The sequence below is a fragment of the Oreochromis aureus genome, linkage group 11 (genome assembly GCF_013358895.1).
Source record: "Oreochromis aureus strain Israel breed Guangdong linkage group 11, ZZ_aureus, whole genome shotgun sequence".
Lineage (NCBI taxonomy): Eukaryota > Metazoa > Chordata > Actinopteri > Cichliformes > Cichlidae > Oreochromis > Oreochromis aureus.
Genome location: NC_052952.1, coordinates 14657506 through 14675959, shown reverse-complemented (window position 1 = coordinate 14675959; position 18454 = coordinate 14657506). Strand labels below are relative to the sequence as shown.

The 18454-nt window shown below is 42.9% G+C and overlaps 2 protein-coding genes across 2 annotated transcripts in view; one reads left to right on the top strand and one right to left on the bottom strand.

Moving 5' to 3' along the window:
- Window positions 1-55: 55 nt before the first annotated feature.
- On the bottom strand, window positions 56-16973 carry mms22l (MMS22-like, DNA repair protein). The gene is made up of 26 exons (XM_031740225.2): window positions 16810-16973; window positions 15942-16139; window positions 15565-15690; window positions 15034-15086; window positions 14381-14468; window positions 14082-14259; window positions 13759-13852; window positions 13528-13658; window positions 13192-13305; window positions 12933-13112; window positions 12441-12503; window positions 12233-12352; window positions 11779-12014; window positions 9479-9695; window positions 9095-9384; window positions 5530-5711; window positions 5121-5271; window positions 3456-3595; window positions 3069-3211; window positions 2731-2887; window positions 2450-2595; window positions 2119-2330; window positions 1698-1864; window positions 1044-1140; window positions 684-851; window positions 56-519 (listed from the first exon to the last, which is right to left on the bottom strand). The coding sequence occupies exons 2-26, from the start codon at window positions 16112-16114 to the stop codon at window positions 444-446; spliced, it is 3702 nt and encodes a 1233-aa protein (XP_031596085.1). The 5' UTR covers window positions 16115-16139; window positions 16810-16973; the 3' UTR covers window positions 56-443.
- Window positions 16974-17412: 439 nt separating this feature from the next.
- LOC116320619 (furin-like protease kpc-1) overlaps window positions 17413-18454 on the top strand; it is a 200068-nt gene continuing 199026 nt past the window's right edge. The window contains exon 1 of the mRNA XM_039619940.1: window positions 17413-17863. The gene's annotated coding sequence lies outside the window, so the exon portion shown is untranslated. The remainder of the gene's footprint in view (window positions 17864-18454) is intronic.

Below are 18454 nucleotides of genomic sequence, written 5' to 3'. Positions count from 1 at the left end.
ACATTCTTCCCTTCTCTTAGTATCGAACAGAAACGAAAAGGTGGGGAGGCTGGCGTGTGGCCACATTCACATTTATTGTCACATTTTTCATTCAGTAACAGTGAATCTCTCAAGATGCAAAGCTGCACCTTTTTCTTTTTTGGACAATATGTACATATCTACAGGCAGGTAATATTAAGCTTTTAATCCATTTATAGGAACATGGCCATTTGTATATTTGTTCTTCTACAAATCTTTTCTGTGCTTTTTTACAACTGCATTTGAGGTTTTAAGAATATTACAGATTATGCTAAACATAAATTAAACAGAATTTCTAAGGTATCCTCATTTTTCTTTTAAAAAAGGGAAATTGACAAAAATGAAAATAGTACATGATAAGAAGAGATTCTTGGAGGTTGTGGCAGGTCCTGGAGGAGGTCTCTCTTTACTGGAATTTTTTTTTGTCACTCGCTTTCCAGACTGGTTATTTCAGCTTGCCCACTTTCCCCAAGGAGACCCAGCAACTTCACATATGCACTCCTGTTACACAAACAAATGTGCCACATTCTAAAGTCACAGAGCTGCTGAATATTTCTAGTTCTGTATGCAACTGCAGCGCTTATTGTCTAGACAACTTAAAAATAGTTTAAAGTGATGAATGCCGTCTACATGGCTTCCAGGGTGTGATTCATGTGCTTGCTCACCTCAAGGTGATGTTCTTGCCCAGTCCTCTTTTGTGCTCAGTGTTTCTCAGACTGAGAGACAGGTTGGGGATAAGAGCTTGAACCACAGTGGGATCTAAAACAGCCACAGTCTCCAAGACGCCGTATACCTGCCTGTCGTAGACTCCCTCGTTCTCCTCCACAAACGACCTAAGAGCATCGAGATGGTAGGCATGGTTTAAAAAATAAATTAATAAAAATAATGGATAAAAGAGGCTGTAATTTGATGATGATCTATAATTACTGTCTATGAATAATGTGTACATTTCAAATGATCTTACACAGTCGAATATTGCAAAGTTTGTCAGTGCATACAGTATTTAATGCTACAAAGTCAGTTACCGTAAGACTGTGATAATCTGGTCGCATGGTCTCTCTGTAGATGCGGCACCACACCGCTCAACTACAAGCTGTAAGGCATCTGTGCTCGTCTTCCTTACTGCACATCCAAAATAAAAAAAATAAAAATCACTTCACAATCACATCAATAGAGACGGGCTGGAAAGTGTTGATTATATAATGCATTAGACTGAAATGAAGTGAATCCACTTAAATGACACTGTTATATAAAAAATGACTTTAACTTCTACTTCAATCAATCAAAACTACAGTAAAACGTAGAATTAACAGAAGATCTGAGTACTGCAAGTCATTACAACAACTCCTAATTTACATACCAAGAGTTTCTGAGTAGAATTAGTCACTTTCTCACACGGGGAACAGCTGCTGGATTACAACTTTATTCGTTTATGCCACTAATGTCGCAATGTCCATATTCCTCTGCTCTGGACCATCATTACATAGCTTGTACTCAGTGAACTGTGATCATATGGAAAGCCAGACGCTCTCTTTTTATACCAACTTCTGGATTGTTAGATGTCGTGATTATATAGTTTTATACTTAAGCTGTAGCCAGAGAAACAGTGAGGTAGTGGAAGACTGCTATATTAAAACTTGGTTTGTAAAACTATTTAAGATTCAGATTGTCAGTCTTACCCTGTGGCTCGTTGACCAGCATAATGCAGCGCAGCAGAGAGGGGAGGGGCAAGGCGAGTAGGGAGGGGTCTGAGTCACCATTTCGTCTCAGAAGCTCCAACAGGAACATCAGGACGGATGCCAGGCGAGGAGGGGGGGCGTAACCTTTGAACTGCAGGAAGTTCTCACTGCAAACACAGGCAGAGGTATTTCTAGTAACTTTAAGGGGCTGTTTATGTAAAAACATGGTGAAAGAAGGAAATAATGTACATGAGTCCTTGATAATAAAGGTAAGACAGCCTTTTGGGCGTTTGGAGTTTTCAGTCATTGCTGAGAGAGTTTTTGATTCAACAGGAATCACATTCAGAATTATGTGAACATGAAATTCAGGTCAGTGCTGGATCATGACAGGCAAATTCTTTTCATGGTTCTGCAGACCTACCAAAGAACCTCTAGGATGAGTCTCCTCAGGGCAGCTCCACGGCTGGTTGGGTTGGCCTCGCAGGCACCCAGAAGCACCGGGTGGTTGGCAATAATGCCCATAGAAGGCGATGCAGGAAGGAAATGGTCCAAATATCTGCGAGTTACAGAACGTAGTTGCTGCTTCAGGTAAGCCCCCTGGGACTGAGACACACTGGAGGCCACAGACAGACCCTGGAAGACAATAAATGGAAGGGTCTTTATCAATATAGCCAGGTTTCTTTCTTTAATGTAATGGCTGTGTGTTTGAACTGTCCAGAAAATGCGTGTCTATATTATACATTTGTCCCCACCTGTATATACAAAGGCAGACTGTCTCTGAGAGCTTTGTCCTGCTGTGTGAGGTTGTGGGGAAGCAGCAGCCCATCCACAATGCGGAACAACAGCTGTTGTGCTTTTGATGTGGCCAGCAGGGGGCTCCAGTGCTTCACAATGCAGCCTGGTCACAGAGAAAAGACAGTGTTGTACTCTCATACACAATTCCAATAATTTCTCACCCAGCCGTGGACTATATACACAGTATATTCTGTGTGTATTCTGTGAAGCGTTTGAAATTGATGAACTTTGCACCTACCAACAGCCCAGTATGCTAGCTGTATTCCCTCTTGGTTCTTGCTGACGAGAGACGGTTTAATGTGCTTCAGGATGTCACCAATGTAGTCTAGGGCTGTGGTCACCATGGCTGAACGCTCAGACAAAACCTTCAGTCCACTGTACACACTGCCTACAGCCTAACACCATGTGAAAACACATAGAAACACACGCTGATGAAGGTTTACAGACGATTTTTACTTTTACTTGGATACAAAGCCGACTTGAGTTCTCTCAAATCTAACTTGCTGTAAAATTTAAAAATACACAAAGACAGAGAAATATTCCCCAGTGTGTCTGTCACCTGTGTGCGTATGTTACCTTGACAAACATCTCCAGGGCTGCCGTCGGCTCTGGCCTGGTTGCTGTGGGATTAAGGCTGGCTCTCTGGAGAAGCCTCTCCACCTCGGGAAGCCTCAGCACAAGCCGGGTCAATTCACACAACTGTTGTTCCACAGCCCGGGCTGACGAATGCAAAAACACAAACACTGGTTATTCAAATGATAATGAAGTTCACATTAATGTAAACACTTCCTTTTTTATTTAAAGAATAGGTTCAATTCAGAGCAGAGATGTAGCCATGCAACACCTCTATAAATGTCTGAGGGGGAAAAGAGTCCTAGATTAACATGTTCAAAGCTTTCTCATCACATTAAAAAAAAAAAAAAATTGCATTGTAGGTTGAAAACTGCTGTTGAGTATTGTTACCTGTTCTGCTGTCAGTGCCATCCGGGTTCTTGTGAAGGTGCTGCTGTAGAACACATCTGACCCAGGCCCTCACTGACAGGCTTTGTGCAGAACCAGAAACAGCAACGCCAGGATCTCCACTTAGAGAGGACACCAGCTCACTGCGAAAGAGAAGAGACAGCAAGAACTGAAGATTCCCAAGAAGTTTTAATTTACATAGGCTTTAGAAAATCTAAGCTGTGACATAAGACTTTAGCCAATCGCAAGTTTTTTTGGAGATGTGTGGGGCAGGGTGGGTGGGGCGTGAGGGGGTTTCTACTGACTGTCCAACAAATGCACATCTTTTCAAATGGTGAAAAGCCTAATTCATGGAGGCAAATTCTACAAGACACTTTGCAGCTTGTGCAATCACTTTAAAGCAACCTGCGCAAAATAAGAAAGATAAGCTTGTCAGAAAAAACTTCTAAAAAGGATCACCAAAATAAAAACAAGGCTTTAATTACAAAAATAAGATAATCAGGAGATTCTTTTGCATTCATCTCTCATTTTGTCTTGTGTTTACTTTATAGCAGTGAACCTCTGCCCCCAAACTCATTCGCTGTTTAGTTCAATTTAAGCTAAGAAGAATGAAAGAAGCTTTGGTATCTTGCAGTTGAAGGGTCAGGTATTGGCAGTTGCCCATACAACACACACCACCTCTTCATTGCATAACAATCATCCTGTCTCCCTTTTATTAATAAACAATGCCCAGACACCTCAGTAGGTAAGGCTGTGGTCTATTAACATTTTGGTTCATGGATATTATTTTAGCTTGTGGCTCGTTTTCTTTCTCCAGCTTGCTGGATTGGTGGAGAAGGATGTGCAGCTGATGGCCAGATAATATTCCAGATGTCTGCAACTTTAACTAGGGAACTATTTTAAAACCACAGCAGGCTATTCTGATTGGTGTTTCAGGATCTGTGTCTTTGCTAGACGCATTCCTGTAATATTTAATCTGTCTTTGTTGTAGTGGTTTCAGGCTGTGCAGGTAGATTTTCCATTAAGCACGCCACAAGTGGCCATGTTGAATTTTCCTAATGGTTTAGCCCTCTGTTAACCTTAGCCAAAGGCTCGTGGCTGCAGCCAATTCCATTTCATGTTTACGTAGCTTGTTAGAGCCTCTAACAGCTTGTGTTGTAAGCATATGAAGCACATGCACATGTCAGTGCTTATGTGATGGGAGGGACTTGGAGCTGCAGATGGAGGGTTGGATTTTTTTTAAACTCTTGGATGTTTTTTTTCCCCTACTGCAGCTTTAGTATCACTTGGCACCATTTGAAAAGATGTCTGTGGTTGAAATAATCACGTTTCTTCTACTCTTGAGTGTAATTTTGAAGCTGTAATACTTTTACCTTGTGTACAAAGACATCAATGCATTTTTATTTATTAATAACCATCTTCACTATACAAGGACACCCTGTTCTTCATTTATTAATTAGAGACTGTGTAATGTACCTGCAGAAGTTATGGAAAACAGTTTTTTTTAAGTGCGTCACACAATGATGAAGCTTGATAGCTAACAGGAACAGAGGAGAACATCATTCCCATCTGACTCACCTGATGCTTTTACATCAGGTGAGTCAGATGAAAATGTTTTGGGACAGAGAAGACTGGGGGGTGGGATTGGATTCAAAAGTCAAAGCCTACCTGCTTTGAAGGAGATGGGAAAGATAGCGAGTCACCAAGAGTGGGTGAACCATGTCATCCCACCCAAAGTATTGCATGATGGACTGAACTGAATTTGGCTGAAGGTCCTGGGGTGCCGAAGTGGGTAGATCAAAGGCGAGAAGGGTGAAACCTGAGGAAAATGAAAATAGGTCAGGGTTGTCTCAGTTAGTTGGATGATGATACAAGTATAGCGTACAAAGTCATTAATGTCTTCTATTTACTATGATCTTTGAATTTTTGTGTGCTTTCCAGTTCTACCTTTTCACTCGTAAAGCCATATTTTCCCCTCAAATTTCCTTCATTTAAAATAGCTACATCAGTTTTCTTTTGTATGAGGATGCCCAGAAATCTTGCTCTCCCACCTTTCCTTCAACTGGGTCTTACTGACCTGCAGCTGCATCTGCAAGCTGTGCTGGAGGTGTCTGAGAAAGACGTAGGCTGTGCAGGAAGGGGAAGAAGTGAGCCCAGAGAGCAGCTGCTACCGCTAGGTGGCGCTCTTTCACCACACTGGTGGTAGCAGGAGCCCAGGACAGGGTGGGAGCTGACTGGTCACTGCGCTGATGGACTCGTCTGGAAGGACACAGACACACAGAAAGCGAGAACAGATAAACAAATCTATCCAATGCAAAATCCAAACTCAGTGCTCCCTCTTGTGTACACCCCCCCCACCCCCCACCACACACACACACACACACACCCACACCCCACTCCTCCCTCTACTTTCTCAAATCCTTTTGCTCCACAGTTCTTCTCTTTCACTCCTCCTTCATATGTTTTCCCTCTCTTCTCTCCTGGGGGATTACTGGGTGCAGTGGTGCGCTGCAGTGTGGAGCAAAGCGGGGTGGAGGTAGGTGTGAGGAAGGAGAGGAGGATATTATAGGCATAGAGTGGAGCCTAATACTGATCCCCTGTACACAGACTATACTTTGGCTCTTCTGGCTCATCCCTGGCCCTGGCCCCAGCCGCTACGGCAGCCCCACAGTGGCTGGCATTAGCCCAGATAAGCAGCTGAAGGAGCTGTAATCTCATTTAGACGGGAGATGATCCTTCTGTCCCCCTCATTCACCCGGATGAGGGTGTAGGGAAGCGGGGGCTAAGGTGAGGTGGGGAAGAAGCAAAAGATAGAGGAACTAGCAGCCCCCTTCTATCCTATCCTTAACCACACACTCTACTCTGTTACTATATTACATACACACACGCACACACACACCTCAACGGTGCCTTCCCTTCCAGCAAGGTTGCATCTAATCCAGAGAGAGCTGAGACAATCGATTAGAGTCTGAATTCATTAGCCTCGTTACTACTGCGGAATAGGCCTTTCACACCCATCAACCCTCATTGTACAAGACATCGTCAGAGACCCCACTTAATCCTCCTCACTGTGGCTTCTTACATGTACACACAAACACATACACACACCGTTACATACCACTAGGGACCAAAGTAACCCTTCCCCCAGCTGCCTTCACTGTAAAGACATTAAAAAAAAAGTAGCATCCTAACAATGCCAGGCAGACAAACACATCAGACGCACACATGGGCATACATGGAATTAACTCCACGTCCCTTGTTTCCTTACTTTGTCCTCACATTTGTATCTAATGTAAAGGTGTTTTTTCCTTTATAAGAAGACACCTGACAGTAGTTGTCCTTGACTGTGGGGAAAAGGAAAAAAAAAAATAATCAAAATCCGCTAAAAGGTCTTAATGCTCACAAAGGAAAACGCTTCACAGGAAGGCTTGTATTTTATCAAGCCAAGGAGATGGGGATTAATTGTTTGTGCCAAAAACAGATCCAACAGACTGTGCCAATGCCAGCTCACCTCATCAACCAGCATCACCCCCATCCTCCTACAGCGGAGGGTCATGGGAAGAAATAAAATTGAGGAATTATGCCTGTTACTGGCTTCTTGCCTCAGCACCATGACGATGGCTATCAAGAGTAAATGTTCGGACCCTACGCCGCCTCAACCATTGGCAGAATAATTCTCGTAATGTGTGCAGATTCCACATGGCTCTTAATAGACATAATGATGCACACACTAAATTTGCCAGGCTACATAATTGCCCATTAATTGTGTCACAGAAAAGGCATTAATCACAAAGAGATACCGAAAATTGCCAGGCCGAAGAATTATATTTAATTTGGCGGCACGAATTGGAAAGAGAGAGCACGGTATTTTAATTTTTTTTTTTTTTATTTGGTTAAATGGGTCATGGTGGTCCAGGCCATAACACAGAGGGCCTCTGAGAGTTCTCTTCTTCTCCTCTCACTCCTTGGCCATTAATGTGCAAATGTGTGCCCTTCAACCCCAAGATCTGAGATGGGAAGTCTGGGAATTAGCAAAGCTAACGAGATACTGTGTTACAAGGGGCTGGCACTGAAATAAGAAACGAGTACACCTCGGTTAGTGTTTCACTTTGGGGGTGTGGACAGTTGTGTAGGCCTGTGTGTGCTGAGAGGATGGTAGTGCACACTGGAGAATTAAAGCAATCATACACCTACATGAAACAGCAAGAGGGCTCGGTAACACTTAATTTTACAATGCCCTTTTTCTGGGGTTTCAGATCATTTATTAACCTTTTCAAAGTAGCGTAAGCATAAAGAGGTAGTAACACTCTGAGTGCTACGAAACTCCACAAACAATATATATCTAGAAGTATATTGAAAAATCAGATATATACTCAACGAAGCTGCGTATCAAACCTCATTACTTTGACTTAAAATGGACTGCACATTATGTGCACTGAATAGATTTGCTAATAAATGTTCACTTAGTTTTCACCTTAAGTGATGGAGCCACAGGAAACCATCACCAAAACCAAGAGTCACCCTCGCTTCTCTGTAGGATTTTTTTCAAAACAAACCTCACTAGCCTGGTTTCCAGGAGCTGCAAGCAACACATTTTAGCAAGAGTGTTTTGATAAAATAGTCTGGATGCTACCAATTGAGAACTCAACTAAATGGAGCACATACAGAGGTAAAGCAACCAAAGAGAAACCATTTCACCTAGTAGTTGGTGAAGGCCACAACAAAGCTCAAAGATAAGTTAATTTTGAGTTTATAATGGTCACATGGTCATAAATTAATCCAGATGATTCAAAATAGGCATTTTTTTCTAATATAAAATGATAGTTGTTGTCAAAGACTTTAATGCCTTTGCACAGCATACTGGTGTAACTTAGGAACAAGAAACATTTAAAATTAATTCATCCATGCAATTATACGAAGCCGCTTTAATTGTGGTTCAGAGCTATTACAAACATAATAGGTTGCAAACAAGGTGACTCAGCTTAATAACACCAGATTAGTGTTTAAAATATACACGTCTTTCCTCACTGTCTGATATCTGTCCACTGTGGCCTCTGTTCCATCTCCACCTCCCATAAACAGAGTGCGTTTCAGATGTGGCTCTCTGACCTTCAGCTGGGGTCGTTCATGTAACGAACACCCCTGTCCTACAGCTGAACTCATTCTGGTGCCCTACTGACCACTGTCTCTCAACACACCCACAGCACTGCTGCCGTCCTCATAAAGACAGGAGGGTCCACAGAGGGTCCCCTGGGCCCGTAACTCTAATCAGGGCTACTGCAGCACCTGGTTAGGGTGACCCGGGGCCACTAGTCCTCCTGAGACTAACTGGGGCCTCAGTGCTACACAGGCTTTTTACAGACACCCATTCCTGCTGACAGCACAATCCTCCTATTGTCAGTATGAGAAGTGAGTGGACTCTGGGATGGGATGGGGAGAGCAGAAGAGATCACTCTCCTCTGCTGTAGAGACTTATCAGATTTTAATAAAAGCTTAGCTTGGCCTTTGCCAGAAAACATTTGTCTGGATGTGTCTACTATCTGTGAGGGAGTAGCTATCAGTGAATGATGAAAGAATGAGGGAAACTGAGGAGAAGTAAGAGATACCTGGGAGCTGGTGAATATTTACACCTGCTCTCTCACCTGAGCTGCGCAAGGACGATCTGCAGAAAACCCAGGGCAGAACTCAGCTCGGACTGGCGGCAGGCAGGCAGCAACCAATTGAACCCGTCACCGAGTAGCTTCTCCTCTGATAGGCTGAGAGTGGTGCTCGTCTCAAACACCTCGGCCACACCCTCCAAGTAGGACCCAAGTGGCCCCCAGAGGGCAAGCCTGCGTGAAACCTCTGTGGTTTTGTTGTAGAACTCCTTGGCTGTCTCGTTAAAGGAGGAAGCCAGCAGGCTAGCCTGAGCTCCAACATCCAGACCTCGCTCCTGGAGCAAACATACAATGGTCCATCTGAGTTTTTTTTTTTTTAATGTTATTTTTAATTCAAATCTTTTTGTATGTTATGATAAACAAATATACCTGGAATAGCAACACCATTGACAGCTGCCCTCTCCAGATTAGTGTGCGGTGTCCAAGAGGACACTTAGAGGGCAGAAAGCCAAGCAGCTCACAAGCTCTGCTGGCCACATCCTCCAGATCTGCCTGCCGGGCCACTACCAGAAACAGCAGCAGAAAGTTCATGAGACCTGCCTCTGACAGCTCCTGCATCTTCTTTGGGGAGAACTTCGAGTAAATCCTGGACACACAGGGACCAAAGTAAGAAAGAAAGAGGAAGGACAAAGGTTTTCAGGTATGCCACAAGAGATGGACAACATCATGTCACACAAGACAAAGAAACAAATGGTTGCATTGTTTATTTTCAGATTATTATCCTATTTCACTTTTTTCTTTACTTCCACTATCCAACTCATTAGAAATGATTTGTTCTTCTGAAACCCCCTGACTTTAACCGCTGACTAACTGAACTTTCCACCCCTGTAGTGCACCCCACCACCTGCCTCCATCACCTTCTCAGCTCCAGGGGGAGAGGCTGGGCTGCCCAGCCTATGTGGGTGAGAGAGAAAGGAAAAAGCAAGAGAGTAAGTAAGAATAGAGAACCACCCAGCACGCTGTTAGATCCTGCGGGCACTGTGGAGAAATGCCTTTAAAGATCATGTTAAATGTCAGAGACACTCAGACACACAGCAGTAGGCGCTCGGTCCCTCTCTCTACAGCCAAACCAATTTACTGCAACAACAGAGAGAGATCAATAAAACCACACACACACGTACACACACACGCACACACAGAGCTTGCTCGCCTGGCAGGAAAACACAGAAGGCTGGAGCCCCCCTACCCCTCCCCATCCTAAAATACAGATGCAGCCCACACAGGTGAGTAGAGCTGCTGTTTCGGTCAAAACACAAACAGCGCACATCCCAAGACAAACTCAGTGTAAGAAGTATGACTGGTATAAAAGGAGTGGAGAAAAATGAGACGGAAACTGGGAAAGACCAGGTTAACACCACAACCAGCTTAGTTACACCCACAGAGAACTATAAAAGGAAAAGGTGGCGAAGCATACAGTCAGAGTGAGCAGGGAGGGAGATTTAAATAGATGAATGGCTAGTATGTAACAGGGATATAAGCTGCACACTGGGAGATAGCAGAGGGGATTTTCTGTGTTCTCCCAACCTGTCTCTCTGTTTGTTTATTCTGGACAGCTTTTTTTTGTGGAGGCAAGCAGATGCTCCTAACTCCCAGCATTGGAGAGCAACATGCTTGCAGTCGATCCCATTAATGTGGTCGTCGCGGGTGTCCCGCAGAGCCTAGCCAGGAGTGGGAACGCTGCCGAAGCGTTGTGGAGATACAGTCGGCACGCCTCGCGCTTCCTTAGGAGGAGGTAGTGGTGATAGTTTTGGTGGAGGGAGATGGAGGGAGGTGAAGGGGATGGGGGGTGGGGATCTGGACCTGTCCCAGCCCAGCCTGGCTGTTGCCAGACTGCCTACCACCCACATCCCCCTGCTCCCCCACCACCCAAGCTCCCCTCTCTCCCCTCTATCCGTGTTGGAAACCAACACAGCTTCGTTAAGGCGAATTAACCGCCACGCTCGTTAGCTAATTAGCCCCCATGTCTGCAGTGCTACTGAGCACATTCCAGACAGAGGGAAGTCATTAGGCGGATTTATCTACGGCTGCCTCCCTCTGGCACCCAGCCGGCCTGGGATATAGGATGGACCAGTACATGGTTCTGATGCACCCATCAGCTTCTTGTCCTTTGTCTATTTTTTTCTCGATTTCCTACTCAAACACGCACCATCTCCTTCTGTTCAACGGCCTCACACACTGAAACCATGTCACTGCTCTAGGGAGCAGGTGCACAGCCTGTGTGTTTGCGTGTGCATCAGTAGGAGGCTTCTTGGGTCTGGCCTGTGCTGGAGAGCAGGTGGTTGACTCCTGAGACACCTGCTCCACCGGTGGGCCTGAGTAAATATCAAAGACGCACCGGGAGACTGCGATACAGCTGGCACGTACACAAACAAGACTCAAATGCATGACAGTTTGCAAACACACATGTTGTGTGTGTATTTATGCAAGCGAGTGGTTACACATATCCAAATCCAAACACCATTTAAACACATCACACATTTAAAGATCAAGTGGAAAGGGGAAATCTATATAGCCTATCCCTGATTAGTAATCACTGCTGAAAGCCTCCAAATTAAAATCCCACAATATAAAGTATATAGTGTTAAGGTTGTCAAACCTACTTTTCAAGGTGGAAGAAAATGTGAAGGATCGAGAGCTACAAAGCTTCTCAGCCTTCTCTCCATCCTTACCTCCCTTTGATCTGTCTCTGCGGGACTCCTCCAGCCCGATCCTGTGCAAGGCACAGGGCCAGCACTCGAAGAAAGATGTGGAAGGAGTTGGCAGAGCGATAGAGCTGGGTGTATCCTGGAGAGCGAAGGGGAGGCAGGGAACAGCAGCTCCGGGCCTGCTCCAGCAGAGCTAAAGGTGTCTTGCATAAAGTGCCCAGGGCAGAAATCCCCAGCCAGGGCACGGTAAATGAGGCACTCTGAAGAGGAGTGACAGAGCATAATATATAACTGTAGAGCCCTTGTTAGCCAGGGTGCAGCATGACATGCTAAGAATTAGAAGTATGGTGTGAATAAAGGAGCAACAAATATGACATTTCAAAAATTGATGGTTAAAGACAAAAGTAAGCTACTTGTAGTAAATTGTGCAGCAAATCAAATGTATACACTTCATGATAAGCCGCAGATGTTATTTTACCAAATTCTTGCTGTAGTAATCCCAGAGGGTGGACACAGCACTGGTGCTCGGTTCCCACATCAGACAAAGGCTGAGGCAGCAGTGGACATGCATCCTGACCTGCTCCTCTGCTAGACCTCCCTGTTATCACACACGCACGCCATTTAAAAACACTACGATTTTAAAAGGTTAAAAAAATGAATAACATGTAACTAGAAACTGCGCTCACCTTGGGGTTACAAGTTAATTTGAGCAACTCATCCACAAAGGTCCAGTTATCCCCCAGGTTTTTCTGCAGGTGAAGACAAATTAATGAGAGACACTTAAAACAACAACTCTCAGTATTCTATATTCATCATAATAGTCTTCAAGAATCAGTGTATTGAAAGTGTAGTCTGCCTCTCTGCTCTTTAATGCAGTCTCAGATACAATCATCGAATCATTTGAGAACTGGAAAAGCCTCATGGTTGTGCCGTAAACTGTTGGAAACAACACCAATTCAGTGCAAGGTTCATTTGGTCATTTTGTTGAGACAATGCCCATGAAATGAGGGAATTAGGTTAAGTACAAACCTTGTTGTTAAAAAGGTTAATGTTTAAGATGAAACAAATTGCAGTTTTATATGTCAGAAAAATCTTGTTATATATTAGTTACATAGAAACACTTTTCTGTTCATTTGGAACATCTTCAGGTATCATTATTGCAATTATTGGTTTCTTACCTCATTCTGGACCACTGTGCCGCTCCTACTATACTGGCCTAGCATTGATAAATGAGTGACCAGCCACCATGTGAATCCTAGAGGGTCTTTACAGTGTGTGGGGAGGCCACTGAACTGCTCGGCAGCAGGTTTTCCTAAAACCAGAGGCCTCAGCAACGAGTTGATGTAGCTCCAGAAAGACTAAAGGGAGCACACATTAGTTAAATACTGTGAGAATAAAAGTTTACTGTGTGACTGAACATGCGTGGATGTGTGTTACCTGTGTGTGCGACGCTTTATTCCTGTGTTCCAGAAGGTACATGAGCAGGACCCACAACTCTTTGGTGCAGGTGCAAAGGTAATGATGGCTGCTCAGCGCCTCTGTAGGTCTCACCTACAAATAAACAGGATCAATTAAACACAGTGAGTTGCCAACTAAAGCTTTATTCTACACTAAACTGTTTTTTGTTGCACATTGCGATGCCTGCTTCGATCCAGTTTTTGCTAACCAACTACAAAATGTGGCAATTATATGAAAAACACTTAGAATTTCAGCTTAAAAACATAACTCTGAAATACCACTGCTGCATGTAGTGAGAAGAAATGAGCCACCCACCTTGCTGTATTTGCCCATGGCCAGTCCAGTAAGGTCACACAGCAGACTGCACAGGTGTTCGTCAAACAGACTGCTATCAGTCAGGTTCTCTCCCGTCAGGTCCACAAACTTGTGGGCGTACACCACCTGGCCTGAAGACAGAATGAGTAAAATTACAAAGAGCCCGTTTCCATCATAATTCAATAGCTCTTTAGTTATTTCCTAGGTGAGAATTCTGCTGCAAACACAAACCCTGCATCTTGTGACCAAGTAGGTGAAGGATCTCCAAAACTGACCAATGGATGTCTAGATGAAGGTGTAGCAAATGCCAGGAGGGAGGTAAAATCTGTAAAAGGAACACAGATTTCTAATTTCAATGTGAAAAGAAGAAAAATCAGCTGGGTGATAAAACTGTAGTCATAAAACCTAATGTTCAGTTGATAATATATAGCCTTTGTACTCTGGTATGCCAGCCCCACATTGTCTGCATCTGTTTTAAATGCTTTTTTTTTTTTTTTTTTTAGCTCCCTAACACCTTTACATTAAATCTCTACTCAAATTAGATCTAAACAAACCTTTCCGTGATTCTGTATAGTAAAGGCACTTTGAACATTAGCAGGCAGGTCTTTGAGTCGTCCTATGAGGAGAGTGATCCCAAAAAGTTCCTCCAGAAGAGCAGAGGGGAACTGAGCCTCCAGCTCCTCATAAGGGTGTGAGTGACCTGCATCCAGGGACCTGGAAGGCTGGAGATATCTGAACATATGCAAAAGGGGTATTCAATCAAACATTCAAATAAACAAAAACTCCATGACACCATAATATATTAACATGTTTTTATTAGTTCCAGTGTGACATTAAAATGTGTTAAAATTACCTGTGTAGAAAGACTTTGACATACTGAAGAAATGTAACACATTCTTGCCGAAGTTCTTCTGCTTCATAGTGGAGATTTCCAGCTTGACCTAAAACATGAAAAGGATGCTGTAGGTAGTATTCATAATATGTCTACTGTATCAGAGATCAGATCACTGTGAAAATGACTATTGTACAGCTCATATATACATATCAAATACATTCAAATTGTTCATCAAAAAATATATATAGAAAACAACTATCTAGAAATTATGGATTTAATTTGCAGAATAATTAGTTTTATTTATTATGGACATTTCATTCTTAAACATATTTGAAGCCCTCAGTACTTCCTACACTTACTTCACTCGATTTTAACTATTTTTTATCACTTTCCTGCAAGCTGATCAGACCATTTCCTGTCCCCACATAATATGCCTTAACTAGGATTAAAAAACTGATCCAAGTTCCAAAGGGGTTGACAGAACCTGACAAAAATATGTTTCATATCCTTTTTCTGCTAATTATATAAACAAGCAATGCACATAAACAGCCTGTATATCTAACTAATACACAAACTATGCATATGTAAGCAAACGGTGATTTACTGTGCAAACAAAATGCTGACATGAAACTAAAAGACTGTTAGTTGGACTAATGATTACACACACTTACCAAAGTCATTTGAGTTGGACTTAACTAAAGTCTCCAACTTGTAAATCCGTTGTCTGAAACATAACACAGAACAGAAGAGACCCCGTAAATGGATAAGAAGGATAACTTTTTCAATAATGTACCAGGAATACATATGGAATGTTTTAAAGAATAATTTAATGAGAACACTTTTGCTGCCATGGAAAAGAATTAAGTGGTAGAAACAACAAATGAAGAAAACAATTTTTAACTCTCTCCTTTATAAAGACAATATTTGATGGCTTCCCATAAAAACATGTTTTGTTGCTTCATTACATATCAGTAAAGACTTGTTTTCACAATGATTAGAATAGTATCAGGGTTTTTCCAAAGGTAGCTGCATAGGCAAAGACCACCCTCACTAACTCTGGATACACACCTAGTCATGTCTATAAGGAGGCGTGAAATAACCGCTCAGTTCAGAAGAGAACTTCTAGGTTAATTCTAATAGACTTTCAAAGGGTAAAGAGCTAAAGCAGACTGAAATAACGTATGCTTTACATCATGCCTTACCTGAAGAGGCCAAACAGTAGTTTTGTAGATTCCACCAGTGCTGTCTCTGTCACCCAGGAGAAGCCAAAGATGTCCACTGTGTCCGTCTCATACTCTGCAGGGGCTGGGTCAAGACGCAAGAGTAGCCTGGAGTGGATGCAATGACAGCAGTGAGACTTTAAAGCTTTTCTCCTAGTGGAACTTTTGCTTCTACAGCAGGGAGGTAACTGGAATTACATTTGAGGTGTTATAAGTACAAAAAAACTGACCTCTGAATAAATTACACAGCAAAATGACCCGATTTTCCAAGACTGTTCTTACTGACACCATTTCTCAGGCACAAAATAGTACCAGACAATTTGGTACGATTACAGTCAGCTGGCAGAAGGTGATTATACCGTTTCAAGGAGCCTCTAACAACGTATCCCTCTGTGGAAAGTACTCCAGCAGGATCATCTTTTACGTCAGAGCAGCAGAAGCACGGTGGTCGAACTGGAGCCAGGTCATATAGACTGTCTCCTGCAAATGGGGAAACTGGCGGGGTGAGGGACTGGCTGAAGTCATCTGACATGGTGTCAGTGCAGAATCAATTTCACCTGAAATGACCAAAAAAATAAAGAAATCACAGCGCAAAATACTGAGAGAATGCTTTTTTGTCAGTGGTTTGTAAAACTGTGTTCATATGTAAATATTCAACAAGTTATTCACAATGTACTGGGATGATGTATAATTTAATAGCACATATAATATAAACAAAAGGGTTTCAAAGCAATATTTTAGCATTTTACTTTGTAAGTACAAATGTACCTTACAGTACATTTGTACTTACATACAAGTATTAGTACTCAACGCGGAGCATACAATATACTAAAAGTCAGAGTTGTGCAAAATTAGATGTAGTTTTAAAGGAAACGAGCAGAAAGCAGGGAAAAAATATCTTTGGAGCAACATAAATGATTTTACTGAATGTATAAGTGACGGGCATGTATGTTATTGCATATAGCTAGCCAACGAACAAGTACTTCACAATGGATCCGACATGAGAGTATAAAACATTTCATAGCAGTTACGAAGTGCAAATTTAACACTTTAATGTATCTACATTATACGCTTTATGCATGATAATGCTAGCGTTAACTGCGCTATCTTTCTAGCATACGTTGTGCCGACACGACAGCACAGTTAAGTCAAGCAAAACTATTTTTAACAGGCAAACTAAAAACAGAGCAGCCTCCAAAAACACCTGTTAATGAAACATGAACTAACCTGTTAGTTCGGCTTCTTGTACAGTATAGTAGTTTGAGAATTTTACTTCCCAGTATTCATCACTGTTTGTGTTTTCAGCCGGTCCCGCGCGCTCACACTACGCAGGCGCACACTCGCTCCACGCCCGATGATTGGGCCGAAGTTTCCCACTGGGAGGAGCCTAATCCTTTGACAGACACACAACAAGAGGTCTCACTGCTAAGCGCTTCCTCCGTCGCAATGTCTGTCCGGGCAGCTTTTAAGATGTTTAGAATTTTAGTCGTTTTATAGTCGGTTCAGCAGCTGTATTTATCGTGAGTTGTATTAAAGAGCAACCCGAACTTCCTCTGTATACCACTGACAGCGCTGAGCTCTCTCATTAAACAAATAAAATAATTAAATTCAGTTTCTTCTCGGTCTTTGTTAAGACATACACGCTAACTTGAAATTAAGTTTACATAAAAGATGTTAAATACGGACTCAGGAAAACAATACTATGTGGATATATGAAAAAAATATTTAGAGCATTATCGTCATAGCATGTATGTGTGTACGCAGTTGCTCACAAAAAAGCACTGAACCAAAGCACCTGTTCCGTGCCGTGACTTTTCCCTGGGATTTGTCAAGTCACTTGTCCCCCTCGGTCCCACTGTCGGGGTTCCGCCCAAATGAATACAAAATAATGGACCGTATGAAAAAGAATTTAAAGCAGGCTAACCCTAATTTCCATATGCAGATCTGTCTCTCCCAACAGTCCCTCTCGCCATCACACCATTTCTTGCATTCTAATGCATTCTCACATCTTTACAAAATCCCCCCTTCCGCCACACGCCGTGGATGTGCTCGTTTTGCCGACTTACAAAATCGTTATTTCTGCACGTTTGACTTGTTCTGTGTGAAGGTGCTCTGTAGATGCGCTGTTTTGCATGCTCTAATTTGCATCTTTTATTACGAGGAGTAAAAAAATGGACGCGTCGGAATTTTTCTTTTTTCTCCACGATGCATCGACCTGCCGTTCTGCTTTCAACAGGAGGCAGTCCGTCTGTCTAAGGGCTCTGTCGCCTGGATGGGAAAGGTAAAAGCTTTTGTTTCTTCCCCCCAGTTCCTACTCTACAAACCCATTCTATCCTTTCACAGCACCGTGTTGCATGGAGGGAGTGAGAGTTGAACCCCCACCCCCTCCTCCCGTCTTTCTCAGATGTAGCCTCGTTTCCAGGCTTTGATGCACTGGACCAGGTTGGGTGTTTTTTTTCTTTCTGTTTTTTGTTTTTTTGCTTTGTGTGTGTCTGTGGGGGCGTGTCACTAAAATTCAAGACCCGAGGCTGACAATGTGATAACCTTAAACTATACTCACATCAATTCTCTGGATGCATTTATTAATCCACATCATCCTCAGTTAATAGCAGCGAACTATGAAAAGGATTTGATGCTTGTAATGGATGCAGTGGGACATTATTATGTTAAGGTGATAACCTGGTGTTGTAATTACCTGCAGCCTTTTGAGGCTTCCAGATAGACTTAATGAACTGTGTGTAAAGGAGAGAACACTGTTGCCAACATATGGATAACTACAGGCAGACTGCTACAGAGGCAACTGGAAGCAACATCTGCTGAAAATGTTCCACACTGTAAAACGAAATAATGGCCATAGCCATGCAGCACTACA